Source organism: Entelurus aequoreus, linkage group LG10 (assembly GCF_033978785.1).
Source record: "Entelurus aequoreus isolate RoL-2023_Sb linkage group LG10, RoL_Eaeq_v1.1, whole genome shotgun sequence".
Classification (NCBI taxonomy): domain Eukaryota; kingdom Metazoa; phylum Chordata; class Actinopteri; order Syngnathiformes; family Syngnathidae; genus Entelurus; species Entelurus aequoreus.
The window spans coordinates 39764502-39783128 of NC_084740.1; the positions used below are offsets into that span (position 1 = coordinate 39764502).

General features: G+C 39.7%; 1 protein-coding gene across 2 annotated transcripts in view; it reads right to left on the minus strand.

The window, feature by feature from the left end:
- The window catches only part of urb1 (URB1 ribosome biogenesis homolog), an 86242-nt gene that overhangs the window by 29301 nt on the left and 38314 nt on the right, over positions 1–18627 (minus strand). For both annotated transcript variants that reach the window (XM_062060851.1, XM_062060850.1), the window contains exons 18-26: positions 17354–17553; positions 14350–14562; positions 10360–10545; positions 5549–6377; positions 3344–3542; positions 3089–3269; positions 2963–3018; positions 2709–2902; positions 2516–2626 (exon numbers count right to left, since the gene is read on the minus strand). In XM_062060851.1, coding sequence (XP_061916835.1) covers positions 2516–2626; positions 2709–2902; positions 2963–3018; positions 3089–3269; positions 3344–3542; positions 5549–6377; positions 10360–10545; positions 14350–14562; positions 17354–17553 — 2169 coding nt within the window. The remainder of the gene's footprint in view (positions 1–2515; positions 2627–2708; positions 2903–2962; positions 3019–3088; positions 3270–3343; positions 3543–5548; positions 6378–10359; positions 10546–14349; positions 14563–17353; positions 17554–18627) is intronic.

Consider the following 18627-nt stretch of genomic DNA (forward strand, 5'->3'; position numbering starts at 1 on the left):
TCCCTTTTGGGGTCGCGGGGGGTGCTGGAGCCTATCTCCGCTGCATTCGGGCGGAACAGATTATTGATAATGTACTGCAATAAGACCAGTAAATTAATCATTGTGTATAATAATAATAATAATAGGAAAGCTAGGTATATGATTAATAAATAAGGTTTGGGAGTAAATAAGTTTTACTTCTTCCCACTCCTTTTTGGATATGAAAAACCTTGTTTTAATTTGTTTCTATTTATCTACTGTAATGTTATTAAGAGTATTTCCTTTTTGTTATTATTTTTGCTTTGCTATTGACATGTCCAAAATACACTACTACTACCGCTCGGAGTGTGAATCTTTGGGCACCTAACAATTCGGTCCGATTCAGATTCCTAGGAGTGATGATTCGATTCCGAATCGATCGCGATACAACACGATTCTTGATTCAAACCAATGTTTGCAATGTATTACATACAGTAGGTGAGGTTGTATTTTTGCCTCATCCTTCACGTAAAGCGTGAGTGAAGAAGAGTGCACTACAGACCTGATAATTCCGAAACAAAAAGAGATGATACAGTATTGTCTGCTCACAGATGCTGTTTAAGCACACTGCAGCTTGTCCTGGATAGTCCCACATCTTAATGCTTCAGTGCCACGCAGGGTTCTCACAGGAATGAGGCAAAAACACAACCTAACCTCCTGTATTTGGGATAATAATTATAGTGAAACTTTTTTAAAACAGGTTACAGGCTCGAAAAGCTCCTTCTGGTTGCATGGAGATGACCTTAAAATGTTTTTTTTTTAATTGATTGTTAGAAAAATAATAAAATAAATACATTTTAAATGTATATACACATACATACATGTATATAAACATACATATATATATACATGTATAGAGATGTCCGATAATATCGGACTGCCGATGTCATCGGCCGATATATGCTTTAAAATGTAATATCGGAAATTATCGGTATCGGTTTCAAAAAGTAAAATGTATGACTTTTTAAAACGCCGCTGTACGGAGAAGTACAGAGCGCCAATAAACCTTGAAGACACTTCCTTTGCGTGCCGGCCCAATCACATAATATCCACGGCGTTTCACACACGCAAGTGAATGCGAAGCATACTTGGTCAACAGCCATACAGGTCACACTGAGGATGGCCGTATAAACAACTTTAACACTGTTACAAATATGCGCAACACTGTGAACCCACACCAAACAAGAATGACAAACACATTTCGGGAGAACATCCGCACCGTAACACAACATAACAAATACCCAGAACCCCTTGCAGCACTAACTCTTCTGGGACGCTACAATATACACCCCCCGCTACTCCCTACCCCTCCGCCCCCCAACTCAAACCCCCCCCACCCAAACCCGCCCACCTCAACCTCCTAATGCTTTTTTTTTTTTTGCATGTCCCAAATTCCAAGCTGCTGTTTTGAGGCATGTTAAAAAAAATAATGCACTTTGTGACTTCAATAATAAATATGGCAGTGCCATGTTGGCATTTTTTTCCATAACTTGAGTTGATTTATTTTGGAAAACCTTGTTACATTGTGTAATGCATCCAGCGGGGCATCACAACAAAATTAGGCATAATAATGTGTTAATTCCACGACTGTATATATCGTATCGGTTGATATCGGTATCGGTAATTAAGAGTCGGAATATCGGATATCGGCAAAAAAGCCATTATCGGACATCTCTAATATATATATACATACACTACCGTTCAAAAGTTTGGGGTCACATTGAAATGTCCTTATTTTTTAAGGAAAAGCACTGTACTTTTCAATGAAGATAACTTTAAACTAGTCTTAACTTTAAAGAAATACACTCTATACATTGCTAATGTGGTAAATGACTATTCTAGCTGCAAATGTCTGGTTTTTGGTGCAATATCTACATAGGTGTATAGAGGCCCATTTCCAGCAACTATCACTCCAGTGTTCTAATGGTACAATGTGTTTGCTCATTGGCTCAGAAGGCTAATTGATGATTAGAAAACCCTTGTGCAATCATGCTCACACATCTGAAAACAGTTTAGCTCGTTACAGAAGCTACAAAACTGACCTTCCTTTGAGCAGATTGAGTTTCTGGAGCATCACATTTGTGGGGTCAATTAAACGCTCAAAATGGCCAGAAAAAGAGAACTTTCATCTGAAACTTGACAGTCTATTCTTGTTCTTAGAAATGAAGGCTATTCCACAAAATTGTTTGGGTGACCCCAAACTTTTGAACGGTAGTGTATGTATGTAAACATACATATATACACTGATATAGACAGACATACCGGTAAATATACATATATACGCACACATATATATTTTTTAAATTGCTTTTTGAAAATTATGAATTGATTTAGAATCGGGATAAAAAAGAATTGCAATACAGATGTGAATCTCTTTTTTTTGCATCCTAACTACTACTACAAATTTTATTCAAATCACTTTTAAAAACCTGTCATGCATTAATTGTTGGACTCATTTCCTCATTTTATTGAAGGATATGTTGTTATTTATTATTACCTGTAGTGCTGAGTGTTGCTCCATAAGCTCCCAGAAGTACCAGGAAGTGACTCATGTCACAGACTTGTGGGCATTTCTTCACCAGACAGAAGAGGAGAGACACTAAGGCCTCTGAAACCCCCAACAAAGGTCAAATATGGAATGAGCACAAAGCAGTAAGGAGGAGCACGCTTAATGATTTTAATGAATGCACCTTTGGTCTGACTTCTGCTGGGATCGTCGTCGTCATCAGGGTCCAGCATGGTGGGCAGGAACAAGGAATGGCTGCTGGCCATCATGTGGAGGGTGGACAAAGGTAGCAGGCCTTTCTCCATGGCGGGGGGGTGGTACAACCCCTCCAGAAGGCTTCGCAGGGTGTTCAGGAAATGCTGATTTCTGTAGCGATACCTGAATAGAAAATAAGAATTATTTATGAAGAGAGTCGCAGCATTGGTATGAATCTCTTACTTCAGTCCTGTCTGGACAAAAGAGTTCCAGTTGTCTGCAGCAGCATCAGGGGACGTCTTTGCAGTCAACACAAAATGTTAGAGCAATAACGTGAAGCAAAATGTGCCGTGACAGGAGGAAACCTACGACGAGCCTCTGCAGTCTTTCCAAGATGTTCTGTTCCTGGATGGATGTGATGGCTGTTGGCTGATCTTTGTAAGAAGCAATCAGACACTTGAGAGCAGCCGAGGTGATACTCTTCCTCCACGTGTCTCCTTCTTCTGGAGAGTCAGCCAGCTTCTCTGTGATGACGTCTACCAGCTTCCACCTGGAAGGTCAAATCAAACCAAAAGTTCTGACGGGAGTCCTATTTTTTTTTCTTGGATTCTGAGGCGATGTGACCTTTCAGAACTGTCCACTTTCTGCAGGGCAGCGGGCAGGTCAGTCATCAAGTCTCTGATGTCCGCCACGTCTGCAGAGAGCTTGATCAGAGCCGCCAGCGCTTCAAGCGCCACAGCGTCTTCTGTGGCGTCTCCGAGAGCAGACTGAATCAACTTGGCCAGGAGACGCTCCTTCAGTGCGTTCGACACTTCCTTTTGCACTGCAAGGACACAATTAGGAGTCACTGATTGTGCACTTTATTTGTTTTAAACTATTGTAGTGGCGTTCAGTATAAAAAGTGCACTTTAATTTAGTGTTGTTTTGCTATGTCATCTTAGTGACATCATGCACAAAAGTGCACTAATAGCTTGTTTTAAAATTTCTCTGACAATCTTGCACTTTCTGTTTTGAAAATGACATGAATGTTTGTGCCACTGCTTAATAATTGTTTAATAAATACACTTTTGGTCAACTGACTTAGTTGTGATTTCCCTCTTTGCGTGATAGTTTAAAATGAGCATATATTAAAGGCCTACTGAAATGAATTTTTTTTATTTAAACGGGGATAGCAGATCCATTCTATGTGTCATACTTGATCATTTCGCGATATTGCCATATTTTTGCTGAAAGGATTTAGTATAGAACAACGACGATAAAGTTCGCAACTTTTGGTCTCTGATAAAAAAAGCCTTGCCCCTTCCGGAAGTAGCGTGATGACACCGGAGGAAGGACTGCTCACATTTTCCTATTGTTTACACCAGCAGCGAGAGAGATTCAGGCCGGGAAAGCGACGATTACCCCATTAATTTGAGCGAGGATGAAAGATTCGTGGATGAGGAACGTGAAAGTGAAGGACTAGCGTGCAGTGCAGAACGTATCTTTTTTCGCTCCGACCGTAACTTAGGTACAAGGGTTCATTGGATTCCACACTCTCCTTTTTCTATTGTGGATCACGGATTTGTATTTTAAACCACCTCGGATACTATATCCTCTTGAAAATGAGAGTCGAGAACGCGAAATGGACATTCACAGTGACTTTTATCTCCACGACAATACATCGGTGAAGCTCTTTAGCTACTGAGCTAACGTGATAGCATCGGGCTTTACTGCATATAGAAACAAAACAAAAAGGCCCTGACAGGAAGGATAGATAGAAGATCAACAATACTACCAAACTCTGGACATGTAAATACACGGTTAATGCTGTCCAGCCTGGCGAAGCTTAGCAATGCTGTTGCTAACGACGCCATTGAAGCTAACTTAGCTACGGAACTTCGACAGAACTAAAAACATTAGCTCTGCACCTACGCCAGCTCTCATCACGACCCGTGCTCACCTGCGTTCCAGCGATCGACGGTACGACGAAGGACTTCACCCGATCACCAATGCGGTTGGCGGCCCGTAGACGGAGGAAGTCAAGGTGAGGTCGTTCGGCTAGCGCGTCTGCTATCCTCAAAGTCATCCTGGTTGTGTTGCTGTAGTCCGCCGCTAATACACCGATCGCACCTACAACTTTCTTCTTTGCAGTCTCCATTGTTCATTAAACAAATTGCAAAAGATTCACCAACACAGATGTCCAGAATACTGTGGAATTTTGGGATGAAAACAGAGCTTTTTTGTATTGGATTCAATGGGTCCGAATACTTCCGTATCAACCGTTGACGTCACGCGCATACGTCATCATATCTAGACGTTTTCAACCGGAAGTGTGGCGGGAAATTTAAAATTGCACTTTATAAGTTAACCCGGCCGTATTGGCATGTGTTGCAATGTTAAGATTTCATCATTGATATATAAACTATCAGACTGCGTGGTCGGTAGTAGTGGCTTTCAGTAAGCCTTTAATGCATTATGAACAAAAAATGTTATAATGTAGACACATAGAATCATCATACTGCTGTGATTATATGCATCAAGTGTTCATTCAAGGCCAAGGCAAAATATCGAGATATATATCGTGTATCGTGACATGGCCTAAAAATATTGAGATATTAATAAAAGGCCATATCGCCCAGCCCTAGTATGGGGACAACCCTGTTCCACTGTCTATGGAAATATTGTATATCTTTATAAGACAGCAGGCTTCTAATGCAGCGCTGACTCAATGCTGGCCAGGGAAAAAGTGTCAGTAGAAAATATTGTACTGACGTTACTAAAAAGCAGGTATCAAAGTATCAATGCTTTTGACACCCTCCCTCACCATCAACATTTTGCTCGTGTACGCACCATCTTGAGGCCTGGTTGGATCCTTGTTGGTAGCCACCTGCAGGTAGGTTCCAATCAGCGGGAGGAAGTCTTCCATCATGTCCGACAGCTTGTTGGCGTTGTCCGGCTGCAGACACCACGTCTCAAAGAAGAGGCGCTGTGTGGAGCAGTTCTTCAGAAGCAGGCACCCGATGGCCAGGGTGTGAGGAAGCGGATGCTGGAGGCAGTGCACCAGCACGTCCGAGTGGATGAGTTGCGCGCTTGCGGGCTCGCCGGTCAGCATCTGGAGCAGGAACGCCTCCAGCGCCGGGCTGGAGCAGGACAGCAGCAGCGTACCCAGGCCGCGGAGGTGAGCTTGCGACAGGAATGTGCCGCGCTCCTGATCCCGCCGGGCTGTGGACTCGGTGAGAATCTGCAGCGCGGCCTGGCCGTAAACGCTGGGTTGAGTCCGTGCGGCGCTGATGACCAGCCTCTCCTGAGGGAGGAGCAGCAACTCGGACACCAAGTCTCTCACTTGCAAGGGGTCCATGTAGCTGTGCAGTGCCAGGAGAGCCTGGAAAGGTCTGGAAAGTTTCACAGGAGTCTGGGCACTCAGCTCCAACAGCTCCTTGCGCACGGCTTTCTCCACAGCACCCGTGTAGGCCACCAGCAGCTCCAGGTGGCCCAGCTCGCACAAGGTGGCGGCGGCCATCGTCAGCAGGGTCACGATGCCATCGCTCAGTTGAGTGCACATGGCCTTCAGTCGGACCGGGTTCAGCGAGTGGGGCGGCAGCGTGGACAGTTCCAAAGCCAGGTACCACTGCTCCAGGCACGGATGTCTGAAGATGGAGGTCAACGCCGAGAGAAGCATCTGGAACACAAATTACAACCACTAAGCAAAATGATGTTTGTTAATATGAACAGTGGTTGTGATCTGTGGTGCCACAAGACACAACTGCACTACCAGCAGGACAACACCTGACTGCCCAGGGTTTCAGCAGGTATCAGCAAATCTAATTTACCATCAATTCCAGACTTTTTTCCTACGCTTTGCACTCTGCGGCTTTTAGAGCGGTGCGGCTAATTTATGGATTTTTCTTCGCTGACGGCCATAATGCACATAGTTAAAAAAACAAAACAAAGACACTGAATAGGTGTGCTATTGTTTGTGCTATGGCGCCATATTTTGGATGAGTTTTCCCACTGCGCTGCATTGCCCTTCTGTTGAGACCGAGCTTTAAACCGGAAGTACAAGTGCCGTTCCGTCTTATAGCCGTCTATAGCGTTTCTACTAGTAAGAATCGCTCTTGTTTTAAAATGTAACAGAAACAATTCACTTACTAAACCGTCCCATGTGTGATGTGTGTAATTTCTATATGTGTAAACATTTGTAGTGTATTGTGTGAACATATTGATACCAAATCTTGTATTTTATTTACGTAAAATACACAATAGACATTATTTATGTAAAATACACAATGGACGCTATAATTTTGTAATGTTTATTTTATGTTTATATTTACAGTTTTACAAACAAGAAATACAACTAAGGAAGGAAAATAATTAATTTATTGGCAGTGCAGTGTGAAAGTCTATGTGTTGACTTTGCAATTAAGTAAACGCAATCTCAAAGAAATATAACCTGCTGAAGCATTCACATTCCGATGTCCGGCCCCTGAGCCCTTGAAACTGTGACCCTTTTCGTTATGTACAAACCCCAAAACCAGTGAAGTTGGCACGTTGTGTAAATGGTAAATGAAAACAGAATACAATGATTTGCAAATTCTTTTCAACCTATATTCAATTGAATAGACTACAAAGACAAGATACTTAACATTAGAACAGGAAAAATGTATTATTTTTTGCAAATATTAGCTTATTTAGAATTTGATGCCTGCAACATGTTTCAAAAAAGCTGGCACAAGTGGCCAAAAAACTGAGAAAGTTGTAGAATGCTCATCAAACACTTATTTGGAACATCCCACAGGTGAACAGGCTAATTGGAAACGGGTGGGTGCCATGATTGGGTATAAAAGCAGCTTCCATGAAATGCTCAGTCATTCACAAACAAGGATGGGGCGAGGGTCACCACTTTGTCAACAAATAACCTAACCTAACCTATCCCATAACCCCAAAGGGTCGTTGGGGCACCACAGACGATCTGTTGACCAGCTCTCTCCATCCCTCTCTGTCCTCAGCAGCTCTCATTGCCTCGGTGAGTTTCAGGTGAGTCCATTCTCCGATGTTATCTTCCCATCTTTTCTTTTGTCTCCCTCGTCTCCTGCCACCTTGTACGGTGCCTTGCAGGATTGTTTTTGCAAGGCCTGAGGATCTGGTGATGTGTCCGTACCACCTCAGTTTCCGCTTTATGACCGTGGTGAGCAGGTCATCATGTGGGCCGATGGCTTGGCTGATCTTTTGCCGGACTTCTTCGTTTGTGACATGTTGGGTGTAGGAGATACCCATGAGTCTTCTGTAGCATCTCATCTCCATGTTCTGAATTCTTTTCTGCAGCTCTGCTGTAAGGGTCCATGTTTCACAGGCGTAAAGGAAGATCGACATTACAAGTGAGCGCTGTAATCTCACCTTTGATGCCAGACTGATGTTTGTGTCTTTCCATATGGGTTTGAGTTTTGCCAGGGCAGCAGTTGTTTGAGCACTCCTGGCAAGGACTTCCCGTTTGGATCCTTCATCGGACACGATTGCACCGAGGTACTTGAAGCTTGACACCGTGTCCAGTGCCTGTCCATTGACTTTGATGTCTGAGCGGATGCCATTTTTGTTGTTGGTCATCATTTTGGTCTTTTCAGCATGGATTTCCATTCCGTAGGCTCGGGAGGTGGTATCAAGCCTTTCAACTAGACTGGCAAGTTCTCTTTCTTCTCCAGCTAGCCCATCGATATCATCTGCAAAACGGAGGTTGGTGATTGGTCTGCCTCCAATGCTGACAGTTCCTTCATGATCTGCTAGGGCATCCGTCATGATACGCTCCAGAAAGATGTCAACAAATACATGAGCAAATTGTCCAACAGTTTAAGAACAACATTTCTCAACAAGCTACTGCAAGGAATTTAGGGATTTCACCATCTACGGTCTGTAATATCATCAAAAGGTTCAGATAATCTGGAGAAATCACTGCACGTAACATTGAATGCCAGTAAACTTGTATCCCTCAGGCGGTACTGCATCAAAAAGCGACATCAGTGTGTAAAGGATATCACCACATGGGCTCAGGAACACTTCAGAAAACCACTGTCAGTAACTACAGCTCGTCGCTACATCTATAAGTGCAAGTTAAAACTCTACTATGCAAAGCGAAAGCCATTTATCAACAACACCCAGAAACGCCGCTGGCTTCGCTGGGCCTGAGCTCATCTATGATGGACTGATGCAAAGTGTAAAAGTGTTCTGTGGTCTGACTGGTCCACATTTCAAATTGTTTTTGGAAACTGTGGACATCATGTCCTCCGGAACAAAGAGGAAAAGAACCATCCGGATTGTTCTAGGCGCAAAGTTCAAAAGCCAGCATCTGTGATGGTATGGGGGTGTATTTGTGCCCAAGGCATGGGTAACTTACACATCTGTGAAGGCACCATTGATGCTGAAAGGTACATACAGGTTTTAGAGCAACATATGTTGCCATTGAAACAATGTTATCATGGACGCCCCTGCTTATTTCAGCAAGACAATGCCAAGCCACGTGTTACAACAGCGTGGCTTCATAGTAAAATAATGTGGGTCTAGACTGGCCTGCCTGTATTCCAGACCTGTCTCCCATTGAAAATGTGTGGCGCATTATGAAGCCTAAAATAGCACAACGGAGACCCCGGACTGTTAAAAAACTTAAGCTGTACATCAAGCAAGAATGGGAAAGAATTCCACCTGAGAAGCTTCAAAAATGTGTCTCTTCAGTTCACAAACGTTGACAGAATGTTGTTAAAAGGAAAGGCCATGTAACACAGTGGTAAAAATGCCTCTGTGACAACTTTTTTGCAATGTGTTGCTGCCATTAAATTCTAAGTTAATGATTATTTGCACAAAAAAAATTAAGTTTCCCAGTTGGAACATTAAATATCTTGTCTTTGCAGTCTATTCAATTGAATATAAGTTGAAAAGGATTTGCAAATCATTGTATTCTGTTTTTATTTACATAACGTGCCAACTTCACTGGTTTTGGGTTTTGTAGTTGAATAGCCGTAGTATACATTTTTAATGCCTTTGGACATCGCATTTAATGCTTTTTAATGCCATTTAAGGCCTCAATATTCAAAAAAATGTATTTAATGACTTTTAATGCTTTTTAATGCCCTGCGGAAACCCTGTGTAGAGAAATGCAATATATTTATCAGTTGCCCCAGGAGATTTGCCACATTTTGGAATGCAAATGTTGATGTTCCTCTTAGACACGCGTAATAAAGGTGTTTGTGAATTCCCCTGATGATGTTTGGTGCTAAATTAACCTCAACATTAGCGCCCCTACTGGTACGATGTTTCCTAAAAATGATGTTAAAAAAACAATTTAAAGCCTTGTCCAGCTTTTTACTGACGTATACAATTCATATTTAAATAACTTTTACTGGAAATGAATATCGGCGCCAAATATTGGTTATCGGCCTCTTTGACTACTAATAATTGGTATCGGCCCTGGAAGAAACATATCGGTCGATCCCTAGTACAAACCCTATCCTCGTGCAGTGTGACTTGTATCATCTTCTGATTGCTCCTGTTTTTCCCCTATTTGTCGACTGCAGGCTGGTCTCCTAACTTTACCCTTCTTCGTTTTGTTGTACTTTTCTCCCTACTCATTTATCTTAATGATTCCCAAATCATTGGTCAGCGCTTCTTTTCCTCACCTGCTCTTTGTTGGCCTCGCCGGTGGACGACTGGTTCACTTCCAGGAAGAGGTCAGAACCCTCTTGGTAGCTCTGTTCTGCCGGCTCAGGGTCCGTGGACACCTGCCAGCCTTGCAGCCTGGACAAGACGTCTTGCAGTATTTCCATTAAGGTCTTCAAAATAGCACATCCAGTGTTTTGGGGAAACTGTGCAGGAAAAAAAACAAGGACTGAATTAGGGGTGTAATCACAGTTTGCTACATATCTCAGTTTTAATCTACTTTTCCATAAGAGTGTTTAACTTTCGTTGTATACAGCTTTTTAAATGAATGAATGAATGAAAAACTGTAAACTTACTGGCAGCTAATTCTCCATTTTTTTGTATATAAAAGATGCTACAACCTATGCTCTAGTTTGCCAAAATTGCTTATAGCTAGAGATAGACATAACCAAGCATGAAGTGTGAGTGAGTGAGTGAGAAAAAGTGGATGATATTCATTGAATTAAAGAAAGAAATCATCAAAAACACGAGAAAGCATGTAGCTAGCTAATTTGGTGAAACGGTTGGAGCGTAGCACTGCTAGTTTGCGCCATACTAAAGCAGAATGAGTCGATAATGCCAGCCAAGGACGTTAAAGCGGCGGACATTTATCCATTAAAATATGTAGAAGCTGCTGATGGTGTGTTCGACGGAGAAGGAAAGAAAAAGGTAAATACTGTACATTATTATTACATCACCTAATTAAACTACTGTACTTGTTTGTACTACAGTCTATTGTATTTTTTATTTTATACAATATTCACCATATAAATAACAGGTGTCAAACTCAAGGCTCATCACATCATTTGATATGGCCCGCGAACGCCTAGGAAAATATACATCAATGAAGTACCTTATCTTTTCGTACTAAATGTATTTGTTCTTTCCATTTTGACAAAAAAATATATTTATGCACGGCATGAAATTGTATTCCTTTTAAATGGTAATTTTATGCAACAAATAATATATTACCATAGTTTCCACACATTTTTATTTGTTAAAATAAATAAAATACCGTATATTACCAAATAGTAGCCCGGGCGTTTATTTTACAAAATGGGGTCAGACCCCGGGCGGCTATTAGGACATGGGCGGTTATTTGCACAAGGCTTTTATTTATTTTTGCACCAGCCTGCACCAGGCCATTATTTGGTTACAATGGTTACTGTCCAGTATTTTTTTTTCATACAAACAATTTTAAATGTAAAAGCTATTGTAAACATACAAACAAAAAAACAAGACTATCAAAAGACAAGAGATCAACAAGGCCTCAACATGGCAGTACTGCAACAATTGTCAAATAGAATACCAATACTAAAAATAAATACACTTTTTAAATAAAGCAGCCTACTGGGAAAAATAAAATGATGGTACCAAGTACTCAAGTATTAAAAAACACACCATCAAAACAGAACAATAATACCGTCACTTAAATAAAATAAAGGCTACAGTACTCCAAGTTTTAAATAAAGAAGCATACAAGAAAAATACAATTATGGTACCAAGTACGGTACTCTATAAAACCATCAAAACAATAATACTGCAGCAAACGCAACCCCAAATGCAACTCAACCCCACTCATCATCCTCCTTCTCCTCCTCCTCTCCCTCACCCCCCTCATCATCATCCTCCTTTTCAATCACAAGTTCATTGAGGAACTGCTGTTCCTCATCACTCTCCTCCTCTTCCTGAACCACAGCAGCAGCCTGCTGTCTAGCCCTCAACAGCATCTCTCTGCCTGCCTGACATGGCTGTCCCTCCTTGAAGCAGTAAATGAGCTGGTCCTCACTCCCATCAGCTGCCACCGTCAGCCCACACACCTTGTAGGATACCAGAAAGCAACATCCAGCTATGGCTACTGTTTACAACACGGACACACACACACACGATTAAGCCAGCCACTTGTTGCACCAAACACCACCCCGGTGTCTCTCGTGTCACTCGCGGTGACATACAACTCCTTTGCCTTAATGCTGATCATTTTGCGGGACACACGGTGGTTCAGTCCACGAACGTGATGTATCCACTGACACAAATTAGCATCAAGCTCGTCGCTCACTTTCTTCCTACCTCCATCCGGGGGGGGGGGGGGGGGGGGGGGGGCGTTTTCCATCGATTGCCGACTGAGATAGTAGTTCTCCCTTTTTTTGTTTCCATTCTCGTACACGTTTTGGGTCAATGTTAAACTGCCTGGCCGCTGCCAAACCAGAATTCTGCTCCGCATACTTCACAATCGCTAGCTTGAACTTTAAGTCAAGTCAAACTTTCTCTTCTTCCCCCTTAAAGTATTCCCGTCCATCAGTTGTGGTGTACCGGTATCCTGTTCATTCAACTCACTGCTACTGTTGCTTGCCATGTTGAAACTTTTCCTCGTGGGTTTGTTGTGTGTTACGCTATATGCGGTGACCCATTGCAATATGTTGATTACCCAGAATCCCCACGTGACGTCTGCTGTTACCGTAATGACCAGAATTATTGCACCTTTGCTTTTCCTTTTAGCTTATAAATTGGGTTTAATGAAAATTAAATCAATATGATTTTAATCTAAATTATGCAAATAACAGCCCATGGGCGGCTATTTGGACATAGGCGTTTATTAGGAAGAGGCTGTTAATTCACAAAATGGGCTCAGACCCCGGGCGACTATTAGGACAAGGGCGTCTATTTGCACAAGGGCGTCTATTTGGTAATATACGGTACTTCAATATCTGCTTGATTAAAGTAAGTTATCCATCAAATTGTACACTGTAAAAAGGACAATAGATATTAACTAAAAATTACGATATTTTTTTTACAGCATATTCAATTGAAAACTGTAAATTGAAAAAAAAACTACCACTGTTTTTACTATAAAATGTTGCAGACTACGCTGCCTTTTTTTTAACTGTAAAATCCACGGTTGTTACTGTAAATGGAAAAATGGTACCACAGTTATTTTACGGTAACAAAAAAAAATAAAATAGTGGTACTGTTTTTCTATTTACAGTAATATGTTGAAAAAACTACTTTACATTTTACAGTAAGATTCTGGCAACTAAGCTGCCAGTATTTTACCGTAAAATAACTGTGGTACCATTTTAAAATGGTAAATAAACAGTGGGTACTTTTTTTCCCTGTCTACTGTAATACGTTTAAAAATGTGTAGATTTTACATTAAAAAAAATGGTGACCAGATTTTCACTGTGAAATATACAGATATTTGTTTTACAGTATATGTAAAAAAATATATTTAATAATAAAATGCATAAAAAGCGTCCCTCTGGTGGCAGCCATAACTGCGATGTGGCCTTCATTGAAAACAAGTTTGACACCCCTCATCTAAATGATAGTTTTCCTTTCTAAAAGGCATGTTATATTAGTTAAACGGTGCCGTTTTGGGGGGGACATGCACCAACTAAATTGATTTTATTTTCAATGGGCGCCGCTGTTTCGCAATAGCTGTTATTCAAGGTCACAGAACCAATTAAACTTCTATTCTGAGGTACGGCTGTACTGTGTTAGGCGCAAAATAAGCTTCATGTTATAAATGACAAATTAAAATTGTGTAATATCTACTTTTTTGTTATTTTGAGAACATACCGAGAGCCAATGAAAAATGGACACCGCTGGGTACAGCTTTTCTTTTTAGTGGAGCAGGTGAAGCATGTGGACTATTATTCTATTATCAATAAGTAAAGTTCTTACTGGGTGAAGTTAATACTTCAAGATTGTAGTCCCATTCCCCAATGGCTGCAAAGTGCTATCATCTTATTCAATAGTCCGGTGGTTCTCAAACTGTTTTCTGTACCACCTCAGAAAACACTTGGCTCTCCAAGTACCGCCATAATGACCAACGTTAAAATACAGTAGCGTAGTAGGCCTAAATATTCGAGGCAGAGGTTTGATTCAACAAGTATATTTAATATTTAAATTCCAAACACACATGTATCGTCCCACCCCGAGTGTAAAGCTGCGTGTTTCCGTGCTCTTACTGTGCCAAAGTCTTCCACTGTGGATTTGACGTAGAGTAAAATCTGTTTGATGGCCAGCGGGAAGTCAGCCACCGACAAGGCAGCGGCGGCTTCTTCAACATCTTTCCTGAAGCTGTCCTCCGGCAGGCCGCTCAGGCCGTCAAGGTAGGCAGCTTTCATCAGCGCAGTGAAGGAAGTCAGCATCTCCTTCGGCTGACATTCGGGCAACTCTAACTGTAAAATGATCATAAAACAGTATAACTACGGAGATTAATTGGTGTCTTTATTACGAAAGCTTTTTTTTGACGCTGAATTTATGTAACTGAATTTTTTGCGTTTGAATTTTGTGAACTGAATTTTTTTTTTAAATGTGTGTGTTTTATATATATATATATAGTTTCAACACTGACAGAGACACTGCAAAGGTGTGGTATTGTTTGAGCTATCTTTTGGACGATTTCGCTCACTGCAGGTGTTGCGGGTTGAAAATGTACTTCCTGTTTTGTGCCTTAAACCGGAAGTATATCCCATTTCGTCTACTCTTCGTCTAGAGCGCCAGTGTCAAACTCAAGGCCCGGGGGCCAGTTCTGGCCCGCCACATTGTTTTATGCGGCCCGCAAAAGCCTGGAAGTAAAGTGCATCAATAAAGCACTTCATCTTTTCTGACTAAATGTATACGTTCTTTCAATTTTGACAGAAAAATTGCATGCGATGCCTACAATTGCATGTCTTTTAAACTTGAGAACAATCTGAAGTGAACATGCAAGAAAATATTGTATAAACACGGGGGTATCCAAAGGCATATTGTTGGATAAAACAATAGTCAAATTGTAAACCAAAAAAAACAAAAATATGTAATGTAATGCGAAAAATTCTAAACATTGAATACAATTCAGGTGTGTCCAAACATCTTCTACTAAGGGATTTTTAGACAATGATTTTTGATACACTTATTTTTTACACTGATTTTTGATACTGATTCTTTAGACACAAATTTTTTTACACTGAATTTTGATACAATTAAGTTTTTTTACACTGAACTTTTAGACACTGATTTTTGATAAACTGAATTTTTACACACTGATTTTTGATACACTGAATTTATTTACACTGTATTTTTAGACACTGAATTTCTAGACACTGATTTTTGATACACTGAATTATTTAGCACTGAATTTTTAGACAATTTTTTTGACACTGAATTTTCAGAGATGGATTTTTGATACACTGAATTTTTTTGACACTGATTTTTGATAACACTGAATTTATTTGCACTGTATTTATGGACACTGGATTCTTTCTAAACTGAATTTCTAGACACTAATTTTTGATACACTACATTTTTTTACACAGAATTTTTAGACACTCATTTTTGATACACTGATTTTTTTTTTACACTGATTTTTGATACACTGAATTTTTTTACACAGATTTTGATGCACTGAATTTTTTACAATGAATTTTTAGACACTGAATTTTGATATAATTAATTTTTTGACACTGAATTTTTAGACACTGATTTTTAATAAATGATAAATGGGTTGTACTTGTATAGCGCTTTTCTACCTTCAAGGTACTCAAAGCGCTTTATGATAAATAAATGATAAATGGGTTGTACTTGTATAGCGCTTTTCTACCTTCAAGGTACTCAAAGCGCTTTGACAGTATTTCCACATTTACCCATTCACACACACATTCACACACTGATGGCGGGAGCTGCCATGCAAGGCGCTAACCAGCAGCCATCAGAGGCAAAGGGTGAAGTGTCTTGCCCAAGGACACAACGGACGTGACTAGGAAGGTAGAAGGTGGGAATTGAACCCCAGTAACCAGCAACACTCCGATTGCTGGCACAGCCACTCTACCAACTTCGCCACGCCGTCCCATTTTTGAAAAATAAATTCACACTGATTTTTGATGCACTGACTTTTTTGACACTGAATTTTGATACACTTATGTTTTTTTACATGGAATTTTTAGACACTGAATTCTTGCTGCACTGAATTTCTAGATGCTGATTTTTGATAAACTGAATTTTTAGACAATGATTTGTTATACATTGAATTTTTTTACACTGATTTTTTATATGCTGAATTTTTTGACACTGATTTTTGATGTACTGAATTTTTAGACACTGATTTTTGAAAAATAAATTTACACTGATTTTTGATGCACTGACTTTTTTGACACTGAATTTTGATACACTTATGTTTTTTTACATTGAATTTTTAGACACTGAATTCTTTCTACACTGAATTTCTAGACGCTGATTTTTGATAAACTGAATTTTTAGACAATGATTTGTTATACATTGAATTTTTTGACACTGATTTTTGATATGCTGAATTTTTTTTCCACTGATTTTTGATATACTGAATTTTTAGACACTGATTTTTGATACACTGAATTCTTTTTACACTTAATTTTTAGACGCTGATTTTTGATACACTGAATTTTGATACACTGAATTTTTAGACACTGAATTTTTTTTACACTGACTTTTCAGACATTGATTTTTGATACACTGAGTTTTTTGACACTGAATTTTTAGACACAGAATTTTTTTTACACTAAATTTTCACACGCTGATTTTTGATACATTGAATTTTTTGACACTGATTTTTGATAACAGAATTTTTAGACACGGATTTTTGATACAATGAATTTATTTACACTGTATTTTTAGACACTGAATTCTTTCTACACACTGATTTTTGATACACTGAATTTTCTACACATTATTTTTAGACACTGATTTCTGATACACTGAATTTTTTTTTACACTTAATTTTAAAAAAAAGTATTGAACAAACTGCATTTCTAAATACACACATTTTGCTCACAATTTGTTATTCTATGAAACTGTCAGCATAATTTGACGTAAAAATGTATTTCACAAAATTTAAACAACAAATTCAGTTCCATAAATTAATCATCAAAAAAAGCTTTGGTATTAAAGACACAAATTGAGCTGTATATACAACACTCGTAGTCTGCATATTGCACAATCCAAACACAAACTGACCAGCTCCTCTCGACACTGCTGTGGGAGCCACCTGGAGTAGTAGCGTTGCAGGTGAGCCACGGAGCCGTGAGGAGAGACGGGCGGCTCGGACGAGGCCAGGTCTTTGTCGTACTGCAGCAGACCCAAGCAGAGCGGGAGCGGCTCCCTCTGGCTGTGAAGAATGTGGCATAGCACTGCGTACAAGTACTCAAACGCCACGCCTGCAGGAGGTAACACACAAACACACGTTGGTATCGTCGTACGCTCACTTTACGAGGATGGAGAGCAGCAACATTTCACCTTCAGCAAAACATCAGTAAACATTGGAGGGGTCTTCTGCTCATTTCAGGGGGTTTTAAAACAATAGTGGATCCTAGGGCTTTGATTCTTTGGGCACCACATGATTCGATTCGATTCTTGGGGGTAATGACACTATTCAGAATCGATTCTCGATTCAAAACTATTCTTGATTCAAAATCAATACTTTTTAAATAATATTTGGTGCCCATTCTATTATGAACTACATTACTCCATAAAAAAGATAAACAGCTCTGATCAATTTAAAATTTAAATTACTTAAAGTAAAACTGGTTTTGTTAAATAAAATTCTACCCAAACATTTAATAAAGTCAAATAAAAGTAAGATAACAAGAGGCAATTTAATTGGTTTTACTTGTTTATTTGTGTTTACTATATAAATGTGCATTGTTTATACTTTATACAAGTATTGCCAAAACTGTTTGTAATACTAACATTTACAGGGATGTGTCTTCCTCTGTGTATGCAATTAAATTGGTTGTGCTTGTTTATTGTGTGTGTTCTATAAATGTGCTTATTTTATACTGGTATTAAGTATAAAAAGGCACTTTATTGTGCCTATAAATGTGCCTATTTTATACCTGTATAAAGTATAGAAAGGCACTTTATATAACACACACAATAAACAAGTAAAACCATTTGAATTGCATACACAGAGGAAGACACGTCCCAGTAAATGTTAATGTTACAAACAGTTTTGGCAATACTTGTATAAAGTATAAAAAAGGCACATTTATATACTAAACACACAATAAACAAGTACTGTATAACCAATTTAATTGCATACACAATCCCTGTAAATGTTAGTGTTACAAACAGTTTTGGCGCGGATCCCAGACAACCTTGAAAGGGTTTCATTGTCATTTATATTCCAAATAATATAATAAGAGAATTGTGTTTAATTGACAATCGATTCTGAATGGAATCATCGACTCGTGAGGTGCAAAAAGATTCCACCTCGAATATACAGTGCTTTT